The 27,290-nt window shown below is 61.5% G+C and overlaps 1 protein-coding gene across 5 annotated transcripts; it reads left to right on the forward strand.

The window, feature by feature from the left end:
* Positions 1–1,820: 1,820 nt before the first annotated feature.
* ACSF3 (acyl-CoA synthetase family member 3) lies at positions 1,821–26,612 on the forward strand. Of its 5 annotated transcripts, XM_045533832.1 has the most exons (11): positions 1,821–1,924; positions 7,852–8,510; positions 9,459–9,614; positions 12,186–12,340; positions 15,047–15,195; positions 17,975–18,087; positions 20,372–20,555; positions 23,617–23,751; positions 24,208–24,319; positions 24,521–24,678; positions 25,058–25,439. In XM_045533832.1, exons 2-10 carry the CDS (start codon positions 7,854–7,856, stop codon positions 24,654–24,656), a joined length of 1,797 nt encoding a protein of 598 aa, XP_045389788.1. In that variant the 5' UTR covers positions 1,821–1,924; positions 7,852–7,853; the 3' UTR covers positions 24,657–24,678; positions 25,058–25,439. The 5 variants fall into 5 exon arrangements, with proteins under 5 accessions (XP_045389788.1, XP_045389789.1, XP_045389787.1 ...); XM_045533833.1 differs by lacking the exons at positions 24,521–24,678; positions 25,058–25,439 and adding an exon at positions 25,448–26,612; XM_045533831.1 differs by having other exon boundaries at positions 24,521–25,439.
* Positions 26,613–27,290: the final 678 nt, after the last annotated feature.

The raw sequence follows: 27,290 nt of genomic DNA on the forward strand, positions 1-27,290 counted from the left end.
TCAAACTCCTGGGCTCAAGCAATCCTCCTGCCTCAGCCTCCCGAGTAGCTGGGACCACAGGTGCACGCCACCACACCCGGTTACTTTTTCTATTTTTAGTAGAGACAGGGGTCTCGCTCTTGCTCAGGCTGGTCTCAAACTCCTGACCTCAAGTGATCCTCCCACCTTGGCCTCCCAGAGTGCTAGGATTACAGGCGTGAGCCACCGCGCTGGCCAATCCTCACAGTCTAAAGAGCCCTGTCCCCTTTCTGCTCACCAGAGGTGACAACTGTGGCCTGATTCTCCCAGCGTTTACCTCCACGGCCATCACTGGGCTTCCCGTTGGCCACACCCCACACCTTGCCACCCCACATCCCTCCCCACAGAGCCAGTGGGAAACTTGCTTAGGTCAACCTCAGTGTTTGCACGTTAGTTAATGTTTAGGTTATAAATGTTTACATTATTGTAGTTTTGCAAATGCTACTGACAACCAAGCCCCCTAGTACAACACAACAACTTGGCTTTTGCTAGGAAACACGTCTTTCTGTTTTCCCAGTGTTTAATCATTGCCTTATTTTCTTGATTAGTTTTCTATCCCTCATCTATCCCCAAACTGTCCTTGCACTGCTCCAGCCTCCTCAGTGTCGCCAACACACAAGGCCCCTTATCAGTCTGGTCTTCCTGGAGATGACCTGCCCGACCTGCCAGGCTGGGGTCCCCCGGGTCGGAAACAAGGCCAGAGAGGAGGGAGCTGGCCCACGGCAGGGCCCTGTGGGCGGCTGCAGGGCTTTGGCAGGACCCGTGACGGTGCTGAGCAGGTTCTGACTGGGCCACTGCAGCTGCCTTGGGGACCACCAAGGGGCCGGTGCAGCAGGGGGTACCAGGAGGAGGCCCGGCAGGAGTCCAGGTGGGAGCAAGGGGCCCCTGGGTCTGGGTGGTCACAGTGGAGATGATGGACCTGGTGGGGTCAGTTTTCGGAAGAATCTGCAGAAGCCAATAGGACTGGACGTGGGGCGGGAAGGAAGGACGCAAGGGGAGGACTGAGCCCCAGGAACAAAGGGACATGGGAAGTCTGGGGTGTGGCAGCTGCTGGGCAGGGCTGGGTGTCCCCGGGCACCCCAGTGCGATGCCAGCGGGCACTTAGGGCCCTCTCTGCCCGGGTTCTGACATGTCTCGACGACGTCTGCCTGGCTGCTGTGGCCTCACCTCACTCCCTGCGCTGGGCACTCTGGCCCTAAGTGCCGCTAATTTTCCTGAATTTCTCTGATGCTTGACTCTTCCCCTCCCCTCTGCTCTCCCTTCCTGAAAATCCGGTATTTTGCACATTGGACCTCCTGATCCGGCCCACTGACTTTCTTATCTTTCCTCTCCTGCTCTGCATCTCTTGGTCTTTTTGTTCCACTGCTGGGAGATCTCCCGAACTGTATTTTCCAGCACTTCCACCGAGGTTTGTACTTGGACTGACGTAGTCGTAATCCCCACGACGTCCTGTGTTACTGGAATGTTCTTTCTTGGGGTGTGTTGTTGTTACTCGAGGGGCGAGGCTGTTCCCTGCTGCGGGAGGACGTTAGCGGGCTGTTTCCGAGTCCTCGCTCCGACAGGCCCGGCCCTGCGCTTGCTCTGCTGGTCGTTTCGGCCACATCTCGTGTGACAGGCTGCTCGCGACGCGGAGCTCGGGTCTGGAGCCGGAGCCAGCGCGCCCGGCCAGGTTAGCGCGGCCACAACGGCGCGGTCGCCGCGGGACCGAGGGCCCGGCCGGCCCGGAACCCGCCGCCGCGGCGCCGCGCCCGGAGGGACGCACTTGGGCGCCGGACGCTTCGCGCGGGGGACGCTGTTGGGCGCCGGACGCAGTTCCGGCCCGACCCGGCCTGACCCCGGCCTGACCCCTGCCCGACCCCGGTGAGCGCGCAGCGGCGGCGGAGGACGAGAAGCACCAGCCGGCGAGGTAGAGCGCGCGCCCGGCCTCCACGCGCGCCCCCGGCCCCACGCGCGCCCCCGCCCGCAGGCGCCCCGGCCCCACGCGCGCCCCCGGCCTCCACGCGCGCCCCCGGCCTCCACGCGCGCCCCCGCCCGCAGGCGCCCCCGGCCCCACGCGCGCCCCCGGCCTCCACGCGCGCCCCCGCCCGCAGGCGCCCCCGGCCTCCACGCGCGCCCCCCGGCCCCACGCGCGCCCCCGGCCCCACGCGCGCCCCCGCCCGCAGGCGCCCGGCCCGGCCCGGGCCGTCGGGGGCGGCGCCTCCTGATCCCCCACCCAGGCCGGGCACGCGGGGTCTGGGCCGCGGTCGTCGCTACGTCCCGCGGGGGCCCCCCTGGCGGGGACGCTGGCCCAGGCAGCCTCCAGAGGAAACGTTTTCTGTTGTGTCTAAACTAAGCTCCTTCCGTTTCCCGCGGGGCCCGCCCCGCGCCGCCTGCTCCCCCCGGGGCCCCGCGGCGGGCCGAGGTTCGCAGCCCCGGGGCGGGTCTCCTGGGGACGAGCAGTGGCGAACGTCAGAGCCGGGTGGTCCGGAGCCCGGGCCGCAGCCGCTCCCTGGACAGGGGGTGGCCTCAAAGAGGAGGTGGCATTTAGGCTGGGCCTGGAGGGATGATGGGGAATTTGCCAGAAAGGGAGAGAGTGAGTGTCAGCGGAGGAACAAGAACTGTGTGTTGGGGGCATTGGTGATTTCTCCGCCCAGGAGCGGGGACGTTTGCGACAGGGGCCCAAGGCCGAGACCTGGTGTGTGGGGCGGGAGCTCAGTGCCGGGCGCTGGGAGGGCTGTGGCAGGGGAGCGACCCGGTTGGGGTGACACGTGGCAGAGCCCAGCGTTCTGTGACGGCCGTAGGGCCAGGCCTCCCTTCTCTTCAAGACAGAACTGGTGGATGAAACTGTGGCTTTGGGATAGCTGTGGCACCCTTCTGGATTATATTTTTAAAATAGTACTTTTTTTCCTAAAGTGGACAAGTTTTTCAAGTGTGTTTTTCCTCCCCTTTTTTTTTTTTTACTTGAAGGCGCTGCTCAGAAATGCAATGTGAATGTCTGTTACTTAAAACTATGATTTTGGAAACAACCCCCCAAACCACCATGTTGAGCTGCGGACCCTGCACGGCAGGGAGAGGCCACTGCCCCTCACCCCGGTCAAGGTCGCAGGCAAGAGGAAGTGCTGGCGTCCTCTTTGCTCACAGATTCTGAGGGTGGCTGGGTCAGGTGTGGGGGGTAGACCAGGTGCCATTTTATTCATTTCGAAACCAGCCCCCTTCATTTGAATGCAAGTATCGTTCTTATCAAGCAATTTTCGTCTCAGGCTCAGTGGTGAGCGCCCTGCAGTGATGGCGGCCGTTTGTTTTCCACTCGGCGTGCGCCCCGGCATCATTCCCTGTGAACTCTGTGAGGCAGGTCTCGTGCTCATCCCGCCTTGTAGACGGGAAGTCAAGGCTTAGGTGAAAAAACTAGATGAAAAGAATGACCGTTCAGGTCCAGGTCTGCGTTGACTCTAAACTCTGCTCTTAGCAGTGTCCTGGCTGAGACAGAAAAGACGCACTGCTCTGGGGTGGGACGTGTGATCCGGAGAGGTCCCATGTCTTGCTCTGCTCTGAGAATCTGGTGGTTACAGCACTCAGGGGCCTCTGCCCATGGCTCCGACTGGGGTCTTGCCTCCCTCCGGGGGGAATCGGAGAGCAGCTGTGTTCCCAAATCCTAGAGGACATCATGTCTTTAAAGACCAAGAAGAGGCCGTCCAGGCTCACACACTCAGGGGGCTCAGCGTGCTAAGTGACAGGTGCATGAAGCCGGTTGATTAAGGAGGAGCCCCCTGACTGCATTGCCTTTGGTGGGCAGTGCCACTCCAAGCTGTGCTGCTGGTGGTGAGGGGAGCCCCGCGATCGAAGGGGGGGGTCTCTGCGGGAGCTGTGGGTCTCTCTGGACCTGAGGTGTTCACAGCCGTCTGCCCTGGGTAGATTTTTTTGCTTGTTCAAGGCAGGGCTCTGATCCAGATGACCTTGAAGACTTGAGCTCCGTACTGAAAGGATTTATGATTGGGTGGCTCAGGGTCTCATACCTGAGAGATTAAAGGCTGGTTTCATGGGGCTGCCCGTTTCCCACACGCTTGGTGGGAGAGTAAATCAGGGCCTCTTTGGAAGGGACTTTGGCAACATTTACCAAAACTGATGGGGGCCCAGCAACGCCACTTCCTGGCATCTGTCCCACACACACCCCCGTGTGAGCACAGCGTTAGACGGGAGGACTTTCCTCATCCCTGTCATCGGTGCCAAGATGACGCTGGCTTGCCTGCTCCTCACCCCTCTGGTCCAGGCTTTACTGTCCCTCCCGCCCCGGGTGTCTCCTGGCACCACGTGGGCTCCCTGGGAACCGGGACTGTCTCACACAGAGCCCACACGTCGCGCCACCTCGAGGATGCCCAGCAATTCAGGGCTCGGGATTCTGCCCAGGGGACCTGCACTTTGAGGGCTTTGCCCGGCCCGGCCTGGCCCGTCACTTGGGCAGGTCCACTGAGCTCTGAGCTTGTGGACAGTCCACTCCTGCTCTTCTGCCACCAGCAACCGGTCAGCCACGTTGGCTCTGGCCCCACGTCGCAGGGCGAGGGGGGGACCCGTGTCTTGGCAGCGAGCTGGGCGTGCACTTGAACTCACCTTGTCAGAACTTGGTTCCTCGTGGTCTGCGTGGCTCCGCCGAGCCCTTTAACTAGAGGAAGCTGGTGTCTCACCTGCATTTGTCTGTCGTTTTGAGAGCAACAGCTGTAGATAATTATTAATACAAACACCTTGTACATCCACTTTCCATAACAAATAGTTTCTTGGTCTTTTTTGTGTGAAAGAAATACTAATGTTGGAGTTGGAGCATCTTCATTTTTTAAAAATAAATGACATTTGTTATACTTTCTTTTTCTGATTACAAAAGTCATCCATGCTTATGGTGGAGAGATTGGACAAAATTGGGAAGTGCTAAGAAGAAAACAAAAATTACCCAGCATTCTTGTTATGTTGTGAATTTGGGTGCTCCCCCCCCAAGTCTTTTTTTTTTTTAATTATGAGTATATCTTCCCTCAGTAATGTTGCAAGAAGCCTTTCCCATCAATACAGTACATGCCGCTCCGCAGTTGGGGTTAGTGGCTGCCTGACACCCCGTGCGTGTGCGTGTGCACGAGTGTGCGTGTACCAGCGTGTGCACAGCGTGATTTCCCTGGGCTTCTCCAGGGCCGCTTGGTTTAGTTCCGGTTTTTCAATATCGTAAGGAAGTGAATTCACTGGACTGAACATCCGCATGTGTGTCTGTATGTGCATCTCTGTTTCCTTAGCGTGAGTTTTTTAAATACAGCCATAGGAACAAAGGGTTTACGTTGCCCATTTTCAGAGTTTTTGCCCCATTTCGAGGTGGGGAAGCGGCCTCCCCCATTGCTGAGCGAGGTCTAGGGGCCTGCGATGTGGCCCTGGGGCCGCCAGGTGCCTCTTGTGTTTTGTGGCCTTGGGCAAGTTTCTTAACCTCTCCCAGGTGGGCTCACCATGTCCTTCCCCAGTCTTGTTGTGAATTTAGGGTTTATGACAACACTGTTAATTTTGGGGTTGTGCTAAAGACACAAGCAAGGTTTCCTGTCTCTGAATTTGCTGGTGTCAAGTCAGGCGGTGAGTCGCCATCCCGGGTCGTGCGAAGTCCCTCTGAGGCCGACAAGCCCTCTCCCCCCTTAGCAGAAGCCCTGGCGGGGGAGGGAGGGTCCTCCCTGTGCTCCTTTTCCCTCTGCTGACTGTCCCCTTCCCACTTCGTAATGTACGGCTCCCTGTGGTGGCCGGAGCTCCCGAAGCCTGGGCGGGAGGCGGCAGGTGCCTGTTCCCTGGGACCCCAGAGGTGCCCGGGCCCCTGCCTGGGTGATCCGGGGCCTGTGTGGTCGGGGGCGGCTGAGTTGTGGCTGCGTTCAGTCAGCCCTCCTCCCGCGCCTCCCAGGGAGTCTCCGCACAAGACGTAATTTGGTTCTGACAGTCTTCATTGTTGTGGAGTTTGTTTGTTTTGTTAGATAATTATAAAGTGTTGTGTATAATCTGTTTTTTAAATTAAGAGCAGAGAGCAAAACTGTTTAGTATGTACAACAAACAATAACACGTTAGTTTTCCCCTGGCAAGTTAACAAAAGAAGGAAAAGTGAGGATTTCTCAGGGAAAGAACATTCTGAACGTGGAGCAGCAGTCCTGCACAGAGACTCAGCGTGGGGCTGGGGCTGGGGCTGGGGGTCGTCCCTGCCCTGTGGTGTTGCAGGAGAGATTCTCAGCCTTGTCACAATGTTGTCCTTAGTTTGCAGTCGAACATCCTCCCCTCCCCTGTGTAACACTATTCAGAATTTACCTGAAGTATATTGAATCTATTTGGTTCCCCTTGGTTTTACCTAGTTTATTTCATTGTTTTTAGACCTTGTGTGGTTTTGAAATCCTTCAACTAATGAGGTTAAATAAAAAGCTGGGATGTTGGACATTTGGATTTCAAAGGTATTACGTTATGTAAGTGTAAGCATCTCACGTGTGAGGATGTCACCTTACGGCTGACGCTTGGGCAGACGCCATCTGTTTGGGAATTTGGGGTGTTAAGTATGAAATGTCCGATTTCCTTAACTACCGAGGCAGTTGATGTATCCGACATTTCACTTTGACACTTCTTGGTTTATTTTAATTGTGAGGGTACATCAGTCTTTCAGATGCACAGTTTGGCTTGTGATTATCTTTCAAATTTTTGTAAAACCACAGATAAGTCAAAAATTCGTGTTATTTTTGAATATAAGTTCCGTTGTGGAACCAGTGCAGCGCAGACAGTTCGAAATATCAGAGAAGTGTTTGGTAAGGAGGTGGCTGATGAACACACAGTGCATCGATGGTTTGAGAAGTTCCATTCTGGTGATTTTAATCTTGAAAATGAGCCACGTGGGTGACCTGAGACCAAGGTGGATAATGATGAGCTGAAGGCTGGAGTGGAAGCGAATCCATCTCAACCTACACGTGAATTAACAGCAAGTTTGACATCACTATTCCAACAATATTGGACCATTTGAAACACATGGGCAAGGTATGGAAGCTGAATAGATGGTTCCACATGAATTAAACCAGCATCAGAAGAGAAATCATCTGGAAGCTTGCCTTTCTTTGCTGTCACGCCATAAAGGCGAGCCATTTCTACACTGTTATGTGTAGATGAAAGCCATTGTTATGTGTGATGAAAAACGGATTCTTTTTGACAATTGCAGGTGTTTGGTGCAATGGTTGGATAAAGATTAAGTGCCAAAACACAGTCCAAAATTGAATATTTATCAAAAAAAGGCTAATGGTGTCTGCTTGGTGGTCCAGCGCTGGTGTTACCCACTGCAGCGTCATGAAACCTGGTCAGTTGATGACAGCAGACGTCTCCTGCAACCAGCTGGACGAAATAATGAGGACACTTGCAATCAAGCAGCTAAGATTGGTCAATAGAGACAGGCCAGTCCTCTTGCAAGACGATGCTTGACCACATGTCGTACAAACAACGCTGCTCAAACTGCAGAGGCTGCACTTGGACACTCTGTCATCCACCGTATTCACCAGACCTTGCACCAACTGACTCCCACTTCTTCCGGGCTCTGGACCACTTCTTGTAAGGAAAAATATTCAGTTCTGAACAAGCTGTGGGAAACGCCTTTCACGATTTCATCCCCACTTACGCTCCAGGCTTTGCTGCTGGCACAAACAAGCTGCTGTTAAGATGGCCAGGCTGTGTCAATAGTTAGTGCAGACTTTGATTCATTGTACTGCTTCTTGTTTGAGATAGTAAACCACACTTTCGATTTGAACTCGGACATTTCATATTTAACGACCTGACATGAGGGACGGGCTCAGGTGGGTGCTAACGTGTGTGCTCTCTCTTCTCCAGCCATGGCCCCCCACGTGGCGCTGTCCCTCCGGCGCCTGGCGTGTGCCTTGGCCTCCTGCCGGGCTCCAGTGAGACACGGGGGACAGGTGCACACAGCCCCGGCGCTCTGCACAGACAGGGCTGCGCCGGTGTTCGCCCGAGCACTGGCCTTTGGGGACAGAGTCGCCGTTGTTGACCAGCATGGCAGCCACACGTACAGGGACCTGTACCACCGCAGCCTGCACCTGTCCCGGGAGATCTGCAGGCTCCGCGGCTGTGCCGGCGGGGACCTCGGCGAGGAGAGGGTGGCCTTCCTGTGCTCCAACGACGTCTCCTACGTGGTCGCCCAGTGGGCCTCGTGGATGAGCGGCGGCATAGCGGTTCCCCTCTACAGGAAGCACCCCGAGCCCCAGCTGGAGTACTTCATCCAGGACTCCCAGAGCTCCGTGGTCCTGGCCGGCCCGGAGCACGTGGGGCGTCTGAGCCCAGTGGTCAGGAGGCTGGGGGTCCCGCTGCTGCCCCTCACACCCGCCGTCTACCAGGGGGTGGCAGGGGAGCCGGCGGAGGGGCAGGTGCAGGAGCAGGAGTGGAGCGACCGCGGCGCCATGCTCGTCTACACCAGCGGGAGCACCGGCAGGCCCAAGGGCGTGCTGACCACCCACCGCAACATCCGGGCCGTGGTGAGTGTCGGGCGGGCGGGGTCTGCTGTGTCCCCCACACACCGCGATGGCGTCAGTCTGGGCTGGGTCTCAAGGCCAGAAGCGCTTTCCTGTTCATCTTTCTCTGCAGGGCTGTTTGCGGCGGTCACCGCCCTACAACCCTGTGTGGGTTGCCTGGCAACAGCTGGTTGTAGGGCGTGGCCACCAGCCGGACACAGGAAGCAGGGGTCGGGGTGGGCACCAGGTATAGAGGGACGCGGGGTCCCCTGGGTGGCGTGTTCAGGTCAGAAGGGACGGCTGTGTTTGATGGGGGTACTCAGCATATGGGATTAGGACCCAAAACCAGGATTTATTTGGGCAGCCTGAAAGCAGATCATGTTTGTGAACAGCCGCGCTCCCGTGTCCTCCCTTCCCGGAGGGGCTTGTCTGGAGAGACGGACTCCTCCCTCCCGCGGAGAGTGGGGATCCCACTTGCTGCCCCAGGGGGTGTCCTCAGTCTGACTGCACAGGGGACTCAGACGGGCCGTCTCACACGCTCCTCAGTAGAGCCGAGGGGGTGCCCAGGCCCTGCCTCCAGGGCAGAGTCAGCGGGAGCCCCGCAGGGTCAGATGCTGGGCCCCTCGGGGTGGCTGGGGCTGGGCCCCGAGCCCCAGGGCCTGGGCAGTGCAGAAATCACACCTCTGCCCGCCTGGGTGCTTGCAACGTCCATTCTGCCGCCCCCTGAGCTCGCGGGAGCCTCAACGTGTGGCTCTGTTGGGCGTCCCTGGGGCACACAGGCCGCCCGGCAGGTCTTGGGCATCCACCGTCGTCCCCCTTCAGACTCTGGCAGGAGGAACAGCAAAGAGCCGCTGTCTGCTCTTCCTCCCCTCGGCTGGGAGCGAGCAGCACCCACGTGTGAGGCGGGTCTGCGTGGGGTGCGGCGGCAGCGGCCTCGCGCTCCTGCTCCAGTCTGTGCTGTTGTCCCCGCAGGTGACCGGGCTGGTCCACAAGTGGGCGTGGACGAAGGACGACGTGATCCTCCACGTGCTCCCACTGCACCACGTCCACGGTGTGGTCAACAAGCTGCTCTGCCCGCTCTGGGTGGGCGCGACCTGCGTGATGCTGCCCGAGTTCAGTGCCCAGCGGGTGAGTCAGGGACGGGCCCCCCACGTCCCCTCGGGCCAGACGCCTTGTCCCCCTTATCCACAGGGGAGACCTTCCGGGACCCCCGGTGGGTGCTTGGAGCCAGGGATGGTACTGAGCCCTGTCACACTGCTTTCTCCTGTACCTACCTAGGGTGAGGTTTAGTTTATAAACAGGCACGGTAAGCGACTGACAACTGATAATACAACAGAGCAATTGTAACAGGGTGAGAGTTGTGACCCCACCATGCGCAGACGGAGGGCCGCCCTTCCCGGCCCTGAGCCCCAGGAAATCCGGATCAGGAGCCCAGACAGGCCAGCCTGAGGGATCTGCCCCCTTCCAACCCAGACCCCTCCCGCCAGGCCCACCGCCAGCACGGGGTCAGTTTGCATATGAGCTTTGAGGGGCCAAGTGTCCGAGCCACTGCATGCAGGGTTCCGAGCTTACAGTCCCCGCAGGCCCGACGGTGTGGGGTGTCACGGAGGGAGATGGCTGCTCTCGGCTCTCAGCGCTTCGCGTTTGGGCAGCAGGTGCCCTCGGTGGTCACTGAGGTCCATTCCAGGAATGGCAAGATCCTCTCAGCTGGGACTGGTTCCCGGAGCAGCAGCTGGGAGTCAGGTGTTGTGTGTGACGATGGGGACAGGTCAGCGTCCTTCATCCGCCAGTGCGTGTGCTCTCTGTCACTGCGCTGTGACTGCGTGTGCTCTGACCCTCCGTAGCTCCAGGGGACTCGCGGGGCCACGTGAGTGCTTGCTCGAGGAGGCCTGGCTGAGACGCCCAGTCCTCGGGTGCAGGGACGGCTTCCTGGGCCGTCCTCCCTTGTGTGCTACCTGCAAGGCCTGTGAGGAAAGGAGCCTCCGCTCTCGGGCCTGGGACTGGTCCGGTCCGTGCCTGCGCCGCTCTGCTTCCCTCTTGCGAGTGCTCGTGCTAGAACGAGCCCTTGGTGGGCAGAAGGAAGAACCAGCGAGTGAAAGTGCCCCTGACCCGGGAGCCGCCCCTCCCCAGCGGGCCCTGCTGTGTGCGGATGGCGGCACTGCACCACGGGCTGTTGCGAGGGGCCCAGGCGCTGGGGGGTGACGCTGAGCTTGGGAGATGGTGTCACTGTCACGTGTGATGGTGCCAGGCCATGCAGGGTGCCACCAGGACCCCTAAGGAAGCAGTTTCATCCCGCAGCTCTGCAAGCAGGGTCAGCCGCACCGGACACACAGACCGGACGCTGCTCAGCGTTGAGGCTCTGGGCGAGGGGCCGGCGCTGCGCTCTGCAAGGCTGCTGGCTGGAGTGGCCAGAGCTCCCAGCGTGGTGCATGTTCCATGTTCCCGCCAGCACAGTGTGGGGTCCCGGCTACCCCGTCCTGACCCACACGCCGTGTTGCCCCTCGTGCTGCCTTGGCCTCGGTGGCGGGTGTGTCTGGGGTGTGTGTTTTCATTTCCCTTTACTCGGGCGTTGTGACGTGGAGTCCCTGGAGCTGACGCGCCGCTGGAGTGTGTTGGTGGCTCGGCTGTGCCAGCCCTGCCAGGGCATGACACTGTCCTCGCCCGCGACGCTCCTTTGCGGCTGCCCCAGTCAGCGACCCCGCCATGACGGCCCGGCCTTCTGACGTTTGTTGCCTTATTACCGTGAGCTGGTTTCCTCTCTTGGCCTTCGTTTAAACAGAATCGTAGAGTTTGCATCTCACTTGTTTCTCTGACATGTTTTTACGATTTATCCAAAATCTCAAAATTTATCCAGAACTGTACCAAATGCACGTGTCAGAGGTCAGTCCCTTCTCTTCCCGAGTCCCGCGGTGGCGCCTCTGCTCCACTGTCGGTGGAGGTTTGGACGTTTCCAGCTCGTGGGTTTCCGGATAAAGCTGCTGGAACATTCTCACACAAGTCTCTTTGCAGACGGGCGGTTTCGTGTCGTCTGGGTAAACACCAGGGTCACGTCGCGGGGTCATGGTCAGCGTCGTCTAACTTTGTGGGGAGCAGCCAAACCAGGTGCCGTCCCTGTCTCAGTCCCGTGGGCAGCGTGTGAGAGCAGCTGTCGCTGCACACGTGTGTCTGAGCGTGGTCCCGCTGGTGGGTGCATGACGCTGTCTCACTGTCGTTGTAAAATCTGCGTTTCTCTGACGAGCGATGATGTCGGACGCTTCATGTGCTCATTGGTCATTATGTGTCCTTTCATGACGTGCCTCTTCAAGGCTTGTGCCCACGTTTCGGTTGGATTGCCCATTGCTAACCCGTAGGTGTCCTTCAGGGACTCCGAGCAAGGCTCTTGTCAGAAACACACACGTGAGTCTCCCCCCAGGCTCGGCTTGCCGTTTCACTTTTCTGTGACGGTCTTGACAAAGGGAGTTTTAGCTTGAATCACTCTAATCTGGGACCATCAAGTTGCTGCCCCTCCCCACGGGCCAGGCATGGTGTCCCTCACAGGATGGGCCCCGGGGACGGGTCCGTGGCCTGGGGCAGCCCTTTCAGCTGGGGCCGTGTGGACTTGTCAATGTCACGGTTAAGAACATGGCCAGGGACCGGGAAACACCTGGCACCGCGTTGGCTTCCTCTTCTCTGACTGGACACTTCCTTTTTTCGCTTTAGGTTTGGGAAAAGTTCTTAAGTTCTGAAACTCCACGGATCAATGTATTTATGGCAGTGCCTACGATATACGCCAAGCTGATGGATTACTATGACAAACATTTCACCCAGCCACACGTCCAAGATTTCGTGCGTGCAGTTTGTGAAGAAAAAATTAGGTAAATAAAAAGAGCTCACTTTCCCGCTCAGAAAGTCTTGAGGATCAGCTTGTACAACTTACTTCTAGTGTCTCAGTTCTCGGTTTTAGGAAGCTGTTTTTCATCCCCTCTAAATGATGTATCCATACACCTCTCTCTGTCCATCGCTGTGTGTGTCTATATTCTGTCTGTATTCTGTCTCTACCTCCGTCTGTCTGTATTCTGTCTCTACCTCCGTCTGTCCGTATTCTCTCTCTACCTCCGTCTGTCCGTATTCTCTCTCTACCCCCGTCTGTCCGTATTCTCTCTCTACCCCCGTCTGTCCGTATTCTCTCTCTACCCCCGTCTGTCCGTATTCTGCCTCTACCCCCGTCTGTCCGTATTCTGTCTCTACCCCCGTCTGTCCGTATTCTGTCTCTACCCCCGTCTGTCCGTATTCTGTCTCTACCCCCGTCTGGCCGTATTCTGTCTCTACCCCCGTCTGGCCGTATTCTGTCTCTACCCCCGTCTGTCCGTATTCTGTCTCTACCCCCGTCTGTCCGTATTCTCTCTCTACCCCCGTCTGTCCGTATTCTGTCTCTACCCCCGTCTGGCCGTATTCTGTCTCTACCCCCGTCTGTCCGTATTCTCTCTCTACCCCCGTCTGTCCGTATTCTCTCTCTACCCCCGTCTGGCTGTATTCTGTCTCTACCCCCGTCTGGCCGTATTCTGTCTCTACCCCCGTCTGGCCGTATTCTGTCTCTACCCCCGTCTGGCCGTATTCTCTCTCTACCCCCGTCTGTCCATATTCTGTCTCTACCCCCGTCTGTCCGTATTCTCTCTCTACCCCCGTCTGGCTGTATTCTGTCTCTACCCCGTCTGGCCGTATTCTGTCTCTACCCCCGTCTGTCCGTATTCTCTCTCTACCCCCGTCTGTCCGTATTCTCTCTCTACCCCCGTCTGGCCGTATTCTCTCTCTACCCCCGTCTGTCCATATTCTGTCTCTACCTCCGTCTGTCTGTATTCTGTCTCTAACCCCGTCTGTCTGTATTCTGTCTCTGCCTCCCTGTCTGTATTCTGTCTCTACCTCCGTCTGTCCATGTTCTGTCTGTATCTCTCTCCCTCCGTCTGTCTTGTTTGTCTGCATCTGTCTGTGTCTCTCCCTCTCCATCCACCTCCTGTCTGTCTCTCTGGCTTCCATGTCTCTGTCTCTCTACCTTGCCATCTGTCTGTGTCTCTGTCTGTCTCTGCCTCTACCTGCACTATGGTAGGACCAGGGTAGGGACAGGGAACGACTGACCAACCCGCCCTCGTCCCTGGCTCCCGCCTGCTGTGTGTCCCTCTCCCCGACGGGCACGTGCCGCTCCTGCCCTGGCTCCTGGGTAGACACCTGTCCTCGCGGAGCTGAGCCGGGTCTCTGGGGTCACTCGGTGGCGCAGTTTGCTCTGCGTCCCCGATGAACCTGCAGACTCGGTGGGTTTCTCCTCCCTCTCTTAACCGACGTGCGACTCGCTAACTGGGAAGCGCAGGCGTGAGCGTGTAGCTCGCTGAATCCCCACACACCTGACGGACCCATGTTACCAGCAGAGGCCCGGGTGGGATGTTCTTCCTCTTCTGCAAGCGGGACAGGTGACGGGGCAGCGCCCAGCAGGAAGTGAACAGGCTCCTGCTGGACGGCAGGGACCTTGAGTCCAGTTCAGATGCGCTTTGTGCGTCGCTCTGCTCCCTGTCTGCAGAGACGTCCCGCGGGCACTCGGCCCATGCTCTGCCCTGGCCGCTCTGGCCACCCCCCGAGAGTCCAGGGAGGGACCCACCCCCTGTGGATACGCCAGGGGCCGGGCAGGGCCGACAGGGCATCCAGGGCTCAGTAGTACGTTTTGCCACATCTAAGAACCAAAGCAGGAGCGAGGCAGTGAGGGAGCGTCGGGGGGTTCCGGTGACAGGTGAGGAGACCGGTCAGCTGGTCTGGCTGTCGGGGGGGCACCCCACAGAGAGACACAGTGGCGGCCACCACTCGGCTCAGACTGCAGAGAAGGGGGTCTTCCCTTCTGCACGTGGCAGCTCAGTGAGGTGCTGATGGAGAGGAGGCAGGAGCTCGCAGACGCGACATGAACGTCCTGTCCTCGCTGTGGCCCGCAAGCGTCCCCAAGCGTCGTCTGGCTCTGTGGCACTCAGCTCCTTGGGGTGCATCTGGCTCCCGGCTCCTCAACGTGGGAGCATTTTACCCACAAACTGAGGGCATTGTCGTCTTCGTTAGTGCCATTATCACTGTTTTTTAGGATTGTTTGTGAACAGCATATTAATTATTTGCAAAGAGTGCTACCAAAGACACTCAAAATATTTTTTTGTCTTGATTAACCATTCATCCTTTTTGAAGACCTATTTTCATTCTAAAATATACATAACAAATTAGTTTCCCAAAAATGAAGTTAAGTTTTAGTACACTACAGTTTTTATCAAGAATTTAAAAATATATTGGCCGGGCGCGGTGGCTCACGCATGTAATCCCAGCACTCTGGGAGGCTGAGGCGGGAGGATCGCTTGAGCTCAGCAGTTCAAGACCAGCCTGGGCAAGAGCGAGACCTCTGTCTCCAGTTTAAAAAAAAGTAAAAGCGTAGTGATGCTGAGTGAAGGACGCTTCACGTGGGGTGTGTTTTATTGTATCGATACATGCACAGAAGCGTCGTCTTTGCATGCGAGGGCCCTGCCCTCCCGGAAGCTGAGGCTGCCTGTGGTTGTGCCGCGTAGGTTGATGGTCTCGGGCTCGGCCGCCCTGCCCCTCCCCGTGCTGGAGAAGTGGAAGGACATCACAGGGCACACCCTGCTGGAGAGGTACGGGATGACAGAGGTCGGCATGGCCCTGTCTGGTCCCCTGAGCGCCGCCAGTCGCCTGCCAGGTAGGAGCCCTGCCCGCAGCGGTGCCCCTCCCCCACTTTGCCCTGAGCCCTCAGGTGGGCCAGTCTCGGCCCCCGGGACAGGCCAGCAGGCCAGGAGAGCCCTCTGGGGCCCTCGCCACCTGCTACGACCCGTCCCCTCTGGGCAGGTGTCCAGGGCAGGGTGGCAGGGACGGTGCCCTTCATACAGGCGCCCGCGTGCATTACCTGGGGGGCCCCCCGGGACACAGGTGCGGGCCCGTGTTCTCAGGCAGAATGTTTCCAGGGCCACTGCCCACTCCAGACACAGCTGTGGCGGGGCCTCCTCCCGTGGGCATCGAGTCCAGGTGCCACGCTGTGCCCGTGGTGGGGGGAGACATGGTGGGTGTGGTGGGCAGGGGCGTTGAGTCCACTCCGGTTAGTCCAGGGCAGAGGCAGTGTGGTTGCGAAGTGAGAGTGAAGGGAGCCCGAGCCTGTCTCCGCGTCCACATGGCCACCTGCTCACACGCAGCGCGGCGCCCGGCCCTGGGGGAGCAGCTCGGTGGGACTAAAAAGCTCCGTCACACCCAGGCAGCGAGGCAGAGCGCCCCTCAGAGGCCTGTTAGCAGCCTCCCGAGCAGCGTTTCTGGAGCAGTAGGGTCGAAGCGGGGTTTTCCCCACCTTCCGGGCTCTGGTCTAGTTCCCAGTCCCTGCTGGCTCTGCCTGGGACGGTCTTGACCTCTGAGTCTGCAGGTTTGTTTCCAGCTGAAGGCGCTGGGCTGGCAGTAGGGCCAGAGAGAGAGAGAGAAGCCGCGTGAGGGTGAACGGTGCGTGGGTTGCCGTGTCTGCCTCCCTGCGTCCCCGAGACGAGGGGGCGTGCGTGTGCTCCCCCTGCCCGGAGCTGAGGTCAGAGGCAGAGCGTGGCAGGGACTCCTGGCCTGTCGGCTGCTTCCCTCCTCTGGGACCAGACGCCAGGGCGGAGGCCGCGGCCAGTTAGCTGTCTGGGGAGAGCTCACAGCCCAGCTAAGAGTGACGGCTGTCACGAGAATGACGGTGCCGTCCCCACTGCGGCGACAGGCGGCCGCTCCCTCCGGCTCTCGCGGCAGCATCGCTGCGCCTGCTTCTTGCTGCGTCCAGACACTGTCCAGAACCTTCTCAGCCGCGGCAGAGGGTCCGGGCAGTGTGGGATGGCCACGTGCCTTCCCCACCCGAGGCTCCCGTTGGTCCCACGTCCCCCTTGTGTTCCAGGGCCAAGGGGCAGCTTGCGGCCAGTGGCCCGGCCTGCTGGGGCGGGAGCCCGGGCACAGCTCGAGGCCTGAGTAGGTCTCTCGCTGCTGACAGGGGCTCGGAGGGAGCAGGAGCCGGGGCAGGTGTCCGTGTCTGAGGGACGGTGCATCCCGCCTGAGATTCTGAACTCCGGTTGGAGAGGAGCTCCCTGGTGGAGCCATGGCGTCTGCTCGTCGGCGGGAGTCACGCTCAGGGAGCTCTCTGTCTCGGGGCGCTTCAGGAAGCCCTGCCGCAGTCTCGCGGGTGATCAGTCGGTTGTCGTGTGTGGGTGTTTCCTAGAGCTCAGGCTGCGTGCCTCCCAGCACTGCACCCCGACCTCGTGCCCACGGCGGGAGCAGAGCGACCCAGGCCCTGGCCGGCTCGCGGTCAGCTCTCCCACCCGCCCACGCAGCCTCGCTCCTCCTCCCACTTACGTGCTCCGCTAACGCTGTGTCCTGGGCCGTTCACACACAGGCAGGTTGTAGGTGACCACAGGCTGCGGTCACAGGAGCTGAAGCCACGGTCTGCCTGCCACAGCCGGGCCATGAGACGGGGCAGCAGGAAGCCCATGGACCGCGCCCTGGTGTCCAGCCGTCAGAGCGGCGGCCCTGGCCGGGGCTGTGGGCAAGTCGGCGCCACATTCTCACCAGCCGGGCGGGAGCGGCGAGCCGAGGCGTCTGGGGAACAGGAGCGAAGCCGCAGCACGAGGGAGGGCTCCGAAAGGAGGGGCCGTTTAACCGAGAAAGACAGGCCCCTGCGGTGGGGACGCCGAGCACCACACTCGGGATGCTCCGCGCGCAGCCGGGAAGCCGCTCGAGGTCGGAGGACTGGACTGGGCTGCCCCGCTCACGGGCGGCTGCGTGTTCCTCACCCCGCCAGAGCTGGGGCCCCCGCTCAGCCGCGCTGCGTGTCCCACAACATGTGTGTCCAATGCCACGCGTGTCCCGTAACATGTGTGTCCAGTGCCACGCATGTCCCCTGCCATGTGTGTCCCCTGCCATGTGTCTCTCGCAATAGCTGGGTGACAGTGAGTCCTGCCCCAGCACCTGGTGTCACACGACCAGGTCACTGCCTGAAAGCAGCCTCCACTGTCCCACCAGGGGCCCAGGCCCCGGCCCTCATGTGTGCCGGGCAGGGCCTCACCTTTCCAGGTGTGAGGTGTGACTGTGGCCACACTGGGACGGCCCAGGTGGGTGGATGCACTGAGCAGACCCCGGCTGCCTGGTAAGTGAGGCCCAGTGCAGGACAAGGTCCCCCTGCCACGTGGAGTTGGGCCGTGGGCAGGTGCTGCTCCAGCCTGCTCCGTCCCTGGCCCCCGTCAGTCCCTCACAGATGGCCCTGGGCTCATCCGGGTGCGGTGCCGGCGCCCCCCGGCCAGGCAGGTGTAGCAAACACGGAGCTGACACTAGAGGCTTCTGGAATCACTTGGGAAGTGATGTGTGAAGCGTTCGGAGCCTGCCCGGCGCACGGCGAACACACAGGAGCCCACCAGGGTGCACGTGCCGTGTGCGGGTCTATCCTCCAAACCCCTTTAGCCCCACCTTCTTCCTTCCTGCAGGTTCTGTGGGGACCCCGCTGCCCGGGGTGGAGGTGCGCATCGTCTCTGAGACCCCACAGAAGGAAGGCTGCCCCTATGCCATCCATGCTGAGGGGAACGAGCGGGAGACCAAGGTAGGCCACTCCTGTCTCAGCTGGCGGGGTGGGCGGCCCCCTGCTGCAGGGCTAGAAGCCCACCCGGTGCGGTCGCACACGCCGTCTCTTTCCCGAGTCCTCACCAGCAGGCCCGGCCCTCCCGGGTGGCGGAGACCCGGGCTGGTTGCTGAGGGCACTGGCTCCTGTCCCGTCCTTGCTCCGCCGTGTCCCCTGCCTGCTCACACCGTCCCCAGGCGTGGCCCACCCGGCCCCTCCCAGCAGCGCTGTCTGTTGGGGAAGCTCTGACATGGCCACTGCAGCCTTGGCCAAGGGGCAGCCCAGGACAGAAGAGCCGGGTCCTTGGGGACGGGCGTCCCGCTGACAGTACTGACCTAGCACAGCCACACCCAGCCCCAGCAGGCACTGACCCCTGACCCCCAGGGCAGCTGTGGCGGATTCGCCGAGCTGCAGGAGCTCCCAGACACACTTCTGTAGACATCGGTGGTGGCTCCGAGCTGTGCGTCCGTCACTGAGGGTGATGCTGGTGTGAGACGGTGTCTTGTCTCGGCGAGGGTTCCGGCAGCCGAGGGGTCTGCTCGTTGGGAGTGAACGCAAGCCACGGAGAAAAGTTTAGGGATTATTGGGAAATGGAATTTTGATTTAAAAGGAAATTATTGGCCGGGCGCGGTGGCTCATGCCTGTTATCCCAGCACTCTGGGAGGCCGAGGCGGGCGGATCGTTTGAGCTCAGGAGTTTGAGACCAGCCTGAGCAAGAGCGAGACCCCGTCTCTACTAAAAGTAGAAAGAAATTATATGGAGAGTTAAAAATATATAGAGGAAAAATTAGCCGGACCTGATGGCGCATGCCTGTAGTCTCAGCTACTCGGGAGGCTGAGGCAGGAGGATCGCTTGAGCCCAGGAATTTGAGGTTGCTGTGAGCTAGGCTGATGCCACGGCACTCTAGCCTGGGCAACAGAGCGAGACTCTGTCTCACAAAAAAAAAAAAAAAAGGAAATTATTCTCTCTGAAGCCACCATCCACAGTAGACACCACATATACTCGATGACATCACCCTGAGAAGGTTTTGGAAGATCAAGGAGTCGCGAGTCCTCATCTCAGCTGCTCCTTGTATGTGGCTGGCTCGGCCGCCAGTCTCTCCCGAGGATTCCGAGGCCCCACTGTCAGTGCGGGCCCCTCGGGCAGCACTGGACGCCGTGGCTGGAGGGACGGCTGTGGCTGGACGCCGTGGCTGGAGCACACCAGCGGGCTGTGCAGCTCTGAAAGGCTGGGGTGGCGTCGGGAAGCAGGCGTTTTGTTCACCCACGGAAACGTCAGTCCCGGGCCCCACAGCTGGCCGCACCCCGTGTGGAGGTGCCTCCTTCAGGAAGTCCCTGGTTTTTCAAAATGAGGACAAGTCCTCCCTCTGAGGCAGGACATTCCAGATGGCGGGCGATGGGCCTCAGTGAGCTCATGGGTACCAGCCTCCCGGGTCACCGTCAGCCGCTGTCGCAGTTGAGCACAGCGGCCCCACCCCCCTTACCTGTGGGCAGAGGGCTCAGCTGGTGTCTTTGCAGGACCTGCCCCATCAGGCCTCCCCTGGCTCACGGTCCCCTCCTGGGATGGCAGGAAGCCCCAGCTCCGTGTCACGTAAGGCCTCGCTCCCACGCGCCGTGGTCACAGTGGAGGAGTCCTGGGATTCCGTGTCTCCTGCGACCATGTCAGGTCCCGGGTGTTGAACAGGAACCTCTGGTCATTCTTGAACACTCGGGCCTCACCTGGCCTCACCACGGAACGTTCCCTCTTTTCCATGACGCCACGCCAAGCAGTAAGTGGCAGACGGCCCTGGGCCGATGCTGCCAGCCGTGAGCTGCCGCAGTCCCTGTGGGCAAGGCCGTGGGCAGCTGCTCTCTGTGCTCTGTGGTCTGAGAAACGCCCTGAAGATGGGCCTTGGGCACAGCGTTTAGAAGGGGCCAATGGCTTATGTCCAGCCCGGGGCCCTGAGCTCCGAGGCCTGGGCCAGTGACATCTTTGGGTCTGGAGGACACAGTGAAAGGACCTGCTTTTCACGGCTGCTTTCAGAGCAGTGAGGTGACAGACAGCTCCCAGCGCCAAGGACAGCGGGGGGACCCGAGCCCTGGTGTGACCGGGTTCTGCCTGGGGAAGGCTGCGTTTCTGAGCCGTTTCCAGTGTCGACTTCAGAAAGCGTGTGGCCCTCGTGGGCGGACAGCGGCCTGCGCGGGCCCGTGTGGGGCACGGGGTGCAGGTGGAGACCCGGCCGTGGGAGGCGGGCGGCCAGCTCTGACGGCTCGTCTCTCTCCCACAGGTGACCCCAGGGTTCGAGGAGAAGGAAGGGGAGCTGCTGGTCAGGGGCCCCTCCGTGTTCCGAGAGTACTGGGATAAACCGGAAGAAACTAGATCCGCGTTCACCTCGGACGGCTGGTTCAAAACAGGTTGGATCCAGCTCCACGGAGGTGGAGGGGGCAGAGCAAGAGTGACTCGGATCCCAGGTTAAGTCTGTGCTGGTGTCCCCGAGCTGCAGGGGGCGGGGGGTGGGGACCAAGCCCAGTCCCCGCTGAGCGCCCGGCCTCCCGCCAGCCGCTGGAAGGAGGCTCCGCAGGCCCACGTCCCTCCGGAGCCAGGAGCCCCCCTGCCTGCAAGGAGGCTCCCACGCACCTGGCTGCCCAGGGGACAGGGCCCCCACCTCCTAGGTGCACCCCGACTAGACCAAAGCCCCTCGTCTCACCCCCCCACCACCTGGCCCGCCTCGCTTTGTAAACCTTCCCCTCCCCCCACCCGGGGTCAGAAGTCATCTTGCTGTGACATGAGCCGTTGTGGTCGGTCACCCCCAGGTTCGTGCGCTGTCTCTGCGTGGCACCCCAAACGGGCCAGTGGGGAGTGAGCCTGTGGGCCAGACCCAGGGAGCCCGGCCGTGTTGGGGTCAGGGAAGGCGCTGGCGTCCCTGAGCGCTGGCGGGACCCGCCTGCCGCCCTCGCGCTCCCTCCCCAGTCACGAGCCCAGGGCCTGCCCTGACCCACGTCCCCTGAAAAGCTGGCAGGACGCGGCCGTGCGGCAGAGACGGGAAACGTGTAGGTGCAGCTGCGCTTGCCGGCTGGGGGTGTGTCTGGAAGGACGCGCCCGGGACGCCGCTCCTGACGGGTGGGGTTCGGATGCTTCCTTTTCTTCTCCTCTCTCTGTTTTTTGGGGGTTTTTTTTGCCTTTCTGTAAATTTTTGTGTTGAACGTGCATTATTTTATAATAATCTTAAGGTAATATTTTGCAAAAAGAAAGGTCTGTTTCCACGTCTGAATACGCTCCAGCCCAGGGTGGGAAACGCGGCTGCTCCCTGCTCTCCTGTGGGGCACAGAGCTCAGGAGGCTGCGGCAGATGGGACGGCCCCGTGAGGGTCCCGAGCGCATCTGAGGAGAGGCCGTGCTCTGGGGAACGGGGCAGGGGCCTGTGGCCCCGAGAGGCTTCAAAGCTGTGCTGTGAGGCTGGTGCCCGTGGGCGTGTGGCCACCTGAGCCGCCTCCCCCAGGGAATCTGGGGCCGCGTGGAGACCCCTGCAGCCTTAGGGTCAGGGGGACCCAGATGCCCAGAACTTTGTGAGCCCCGTGGAGTGGGGGCCTTGGGGAGAAGGCCAGAGGGAGGGTCCTCTGCTGAGAGGTGGGGGCACCGAGCGGCTCCTTCTGCCTCCCCTGCCGGCCACACCCCACCTGCAACCCCAGAGCCCTCGTGGGAGTGCGTCTTCCTCCCACTCCCCGTCTGCAGCTGTGGTCAGCAGCGTGCAGTCCCGTGGGCGGCCGTGGTTGGCAGCATGCAGTCCCGTGGGTGGCTGTGGTCAGAAGCGTGCAGTCCCGTGGCAGGGGGGCAGAAGCATGAAGTCCCGTGGGCGGCCGTGGGCGGCAGTGCACAGTCCCGTGGGCAGCCGTGGTCAGAAGTACACAGTCCCGTGGGCAGCCGTGGTCAGAAGTGCGCAGTCCCGTGGGCAGCTGTGGTCAGAAGCGTGCAGTCCTGTGGGCAGGGGGGTGGAAGCAGTGGCAGGTGTGGCCTCCAAGGTGCCCTGGTCACTCTCACCAGGCAGGTGCGTGGGGCGTCCCGGAGGTTTGCAGGGCGAGCGATGCCTGAGCCCCCAGAACAGGCCAGTGCCCAGAAATGCACGTCTGTGGGGTGGGGGACGGGTGGGGATGGGTGGGGGCTTCAAGCCCAGGGGACCTGCTCCTGCCCCGTCTGCTGCCGGGTGTGGCCAGCGTGCAGCACACCTGCCCGGGGCCTCCTAGCATCCCACGAACGCAAGTGGATCCTGCCACGACCGTCCCAGGAACGCAGGATCGAGGGAATCCTGATTCCCGCGCTGGTCTTGCTCTCGCCCAGCCCCCGGCACCCTCAGGGTGGTCCTGCCGGGGAAGCCTGACCTGCTTTGCCACTCTCTTATTTTTAAACTCAGATGAAAAGCTGCAGGTTTTTTCTCTTTGCAAGCTCAGGAGCCAAAACCCCAGGGATCTTGCCGGCAGCAGGGCTCCCTGGGCCGCCGGGGGCCGCGGTGCGGAGTGTGGGGCAGTCGGCTGATGAATATTTCAGCTGCGAAGGAATAGCACGCATTAATTATTGTAAAGAGATGTCTTTAGGAGAAAGCGATTTTGAAATTCAGTTTAATTTCATTGTAATGTGCTGCGAACAGGAAGGGAGTGTGTGTGTTTAATTGGCTCTCGGGGGCAGGGCCTGGGAGCCGCACGCCTTTGTCACAGGCCATTAGCGACACAGGCTGCATAATGAGAGCCGCAATCAGCTCACAGCTGCCGGCTCCTGCGGGGAGAGCATGATATTAAATAGAAATCAGGATAAATTAAACTTAACCCTTCCCCGGCCAGCCCCTCCTGCCACGCGGATCCCGCCGTGAGCTGCCGGCGGGCACCGAGGAGGCCGAGTGCGGGCTGGGTGAGGCGAGGTCGCCGGCGGTGACAACGCCGCCCCCTCCGGCACGCTCTGCCTCCTTGCGGGGCCCATGGGGGCCCTCGCACCGCTCCCTGACAGGCAGAGTGACGTTTGCAGCCTCTGACCTCCCCGGCCCCGCTGGAGCGCCTGGCTCACCTGCTGCCCATGGTGGGTGGACGGCGCTTCCGGGGGCCCAGCGTCCTGGGGGTTCAGCGGACCCCGTGTTCCGGCCTCTGCTGGGCAGGTGCTGTGAGCAAACAGCGGCCCTTCTGGGGGCTGGCTTGGGGGCAGTGGGCCAGGAGAGGGGCTGGGGGCCTTAGAAAGCAGCAGGGAGGAAGCCCCACGACGTGGCCCCTCAGAGAGCAGCCCCGGGTCCCAGAGGACCCCGGGAGCCCACGGGCGTGGGCAGGAAAGGAGAACCCGCGGCTGAGAAGCCGCCCGGGGAGCGAGGACACTGCAGCCCGTCCCCAGCTGAGCGTCAGCCCTGCCGTCCCGAGGGCACATTGAGGACAAGACACAGGCCACCGGGCCCAGGCCTAGCCGGGGCTCCACGCCCAGTGGGCTGGACATCCTCACACCCCACACCCCTGCTGGGCCCATGGCTTCCCTTGTGATCACACGCGCACGGTTTCCTCAGGTGACACTGCCGTGTTCAGGGACGGCGTGTACTGGATCCGTGGCCGGACCTCGGTGGACATCATCAAGAGTGGGGGCTACAAAGTCAGCGCCCTGGAGGTCGAGCGGCACCTGCTGGGCCATCCCAGCATCACAGGTGAGCGGCCCAGCCGTCTGCTCGCTTGAGTCGGGGACAAGGCCACCCTTTCCTACCTGCCCAGGGACCCCCTGCCCTGGCCACAGCACGCGGGGCTCTGCCGGAACCGTGGGGGCGCCACTGCCACCATGCCCACAGCCGGATCCAGCCCTGAGCGGGACGCAAGTCCCGTCTGCACAATCCACTCGCCTGTGGCTGGCGGGCGTGTGCGAGGCGGCGTGGCCCGGCACAGACAGCTGAGTGGCGGGAAGGCTGAGCGCCAGAATGCCCAGCCCCCGAGGGGCGCTTGGGCACCGCCCTCACCCCTCCCTGCAGGACCCGCCAGCCCCACGCGGGGCGACGCAGCGGCCTGACCGCGGTTAGATGCCACCCACCGCTCCCGGCGCGGTCTGGGTGCTTCCAGCACGCAGCGGCCACCCAGGTCCCCAAGGCCCCGTCCTGTTCCTCTGTCCTCAGATGTGGCTGTGATCGGAGTTCCAGATATGACCTGGGGCCAGAGGGTCACGGCTGTGGTGACCCTCCGAGAAGGACACTCACTGTCCCACAGGGAGCTCAAGGAGTGGGCAAGGTAGGGCACCCACGGGGCACCCACGGGGCCAGGCGAGGGGCGTCCCGGCCGGGCAGCCCCTCCTGGAGGTGGAGGTGAGGAGGCGGGAAGGGTTGGCCACGTGGACCCCGGGGGACGCAGCCTCTGCCCCCACGAGGCGCAGCTCTGGAGACCCAGTCTCGTGCCGGGTGGGACGGAGCACGCTGGGCCTCCCCGCCCCAGAGTCCCCTCACAGGCGACCTCTGAGGTGGCAGAAGCTCGTGCCCCTGGGCTCTCTGTGGCCCGTGGGAAGGTCTGTCCCGGTGTCGAGAGAAATCCCCGCTCGGGGCAGGACACGCTGTGGTCGACCTGCAGCTGAGCCTGAGCCGCGGCGGCGCTGGGTGAGCAGGTGCAGGGCCCCCCTCCACCCCACCTGTGCACCCTCGTGCCTGCACGGCCTCTCCCCTCCCGCCCTCTGGGGGGACCGTCCCTGCCTCAGTCCTGGCTCTTCCTGTCCCAGAGCCCCTGGCGCTCGAGGCCAGCACCCTCCACTGTCCCTCCGCTCGGCCCCGCCAGGCCCCCCCTGCGAGACGCACCCCAAACCCCCCAGGGCCTTTCTCCACCTGCCCTGGTGGTGCCAGGTCGGGTCCCGGCTGAGCCTGAGCAAGTCCCGGGTCTGGCAAGACCCAGCTCGGAAAGGAAGCTTTTAGCGTCACCTGGAATTTTCTCCTCCTGTTCCCTCCCCCACCTCCCTGCCTCCCCCGCTTGCTGCCTCCTCAGCGCGAAGATATTTTTGGCTTGTCCGACATGATTTCGCAAACAGTAGGAATCCTTGTTTCATCAAGGGTAGCGCAGCTGGGTGATTACGGATCCCCGGGACTTGCAGAACCACAGTCGGTGTTAAACCCTGCGGTCTAACAAAGGCAGGGAGGAGTCTAGTCGGCCGGTCGCTGCTTTCATTAAACAATTACTTTGTCGAAAAAAAAAAAAATAGGTATCCCGTGCCGAGAGTTTCAGGGTCTGAGCGGCAGGAGCTGGAGTCCAGCTGCTCCGTGGCCTTAGCGTCCTCAGACGGGGACTGCTGTGCCCGGGACGCCCGGCCAGGTGCGCCCAGCTCTGTGCTCGCGGCAGCGGAGGTGAGACTCACTCGGGCCCCGCCTGTCTCCGCAGAGGCGTCCTGGCCCCCTACGCCGTGCCCGCCGAGCTCCTGCTGGTGGCGGAGATCCCCCGGAACCAGATGGGCAAGGTCAACAAGCGGGACCTGGCCCAGCAGCTCTACCCCGCCTGACGGCCGCAGGCCCAGCAAGGACCCGCTCACAGCAGACGCGCCCTTGGCACCCGGCGCCTGCGGGGGCCTGGCAGGGGCCAGAGCCCCCAGATCAAGAACTGCCCGCCTGGGCTGGAGTCCCGGCCCTAGGCTGACTGTCACATGGCGAGGTGGCCCCGGCCACCCCCACAGCTGCTTGGGCACCCCCCCTCCCCCGAGTGCCCTGAGGTTACCGGGTTCTCTCCACGGCAGGTCCCGGGAGGGTCCCAGAGGTGTCACCCAAGAAAGGGAATGAAATAAAGACTCCGTGGGCGGAAACACACACGTGTCCCGTGCTGTCTGCCCACCCGGAGCACACACCCTCCCTCAGCCGAGCGGCCCACGCTGCCCGGTCAGAGCAGGAGCAGGTGCCTGGGGCTGGGCCAGGCCCCCTGTGTGGCCTGGGGCAGGCGGGGTCGGTTTGTGGACAGAGCTGGCTCTGACCCCAGCCAGGCCTCTGGGAAGCCCAGCCTGTCACAGGCCTGAGGAATGGCAGCAGGAGCCCCGATGACCGGCTTGTCCCCAAGGCCACAGCTGCAGTGCAGCCCCTCGAATCTTGGCTGCCCCCTCGTTGGTGGCCAGGGTGAAGTCCCCTCTGCCTCCCCGTTACCTGCAGCTTCACGCTGTGGGGACGTTCCCGCCTGGCAGTGGTAGTCCAGCAACCACCTTTCTCCCAGGCGCCCAAGCCCAACACCCAGAAGGCCTGAGCCCTCTCTGCCTCAGTTTCCCTACCCTGTGAGCTGAGGCTCTCTTGGGGCAGCCGTCTGGGCCCTGACCAGACCCCCCACCCCAAACAGCGCGTCACCAGCAAGTCGCGGCCGGGACCCCGAGGACGCCTCGCAGACCCACGTTTCTGTGACGGCAGATCGACCTCCCTGGCCTGACCTCGGGCGCTGCTGGCCACGGACGGCTGTTTGAACACGTGACACGACCACTGCCCCAGGGTCCCCTCCTGCTCGGGGAAGGACCCTGCCCTGTCTGTGGGGCGGGATCTTTGTCTCCGACTCAATAAACTTCCTTCGCTAGTGGGCTGCGCCCGGATTCTTCCAGCGTGAAGCCAAGAACTCACCCGGTGAGTGCAGGGGTCCCTCCCTAACATGGACCCCCAGCTCCGTGTCACTTCCTCACAGGGGACAGGCACCCCAGGCCCCACCACACCCTCGGCCCTGCCTTGGCCTCTGAGGGCGCCCACCCCCCCAGCTCACTGCTCCCTGCCCCCACCTCCCCGCACTGGGACACGGGGGCATTTGTGTGTGAGACCGCGTGTCAGTGGGGTGCACGTGCAGGCCTGGGACTGTACGAGGGGCGCCTGCCTCCCTCTGCACGCGTGTGCGCTGGTGGCTGGCCCTGCCCCGCCCCGGGTCCTCTCCCTGGAGCTGGAGCTGGTGCCCACCCTGCATCCCTCTTGCGGGTGGCTTGCCGGGCACGTCCCCGTCAGCAGTCTGGTCACACGTGAGCATCCAGCCACTCCGCAGTGGCTCCAGGACGTTAAGGCGTCGGTCTGCTTCGTCACGGCCCCCACCCTCCCCCCGTGCAGAGAAGACGATTAACACAACACGAGGACAGGCAGCGCGTTTAACGCACCAGAGACATTCCCTTAGTACCGGCTCCGGTGGGGAACAGCCATTTCTCAGCTAGAAAAAGAGGACACGCCATACCCGCTGCCTGCTGCACACACATGCACACACAGACACGTTTACACAGACA

This window comes from Lemur catta, chromosome 20 (assembly GCF_020740605.2).
Source record: "Lemur catta isolate mLemCat1 chromosome 20, mLemCat1.pri, whole genome shotgun sequence".
In the NCBI taxonomy this organism is placed as follows: domain Eukaryota; kingdom Metazoa; phylum Chordata; class Mammalia; order Primates; family Lemuridae; genus Lemur; species Lemur catta.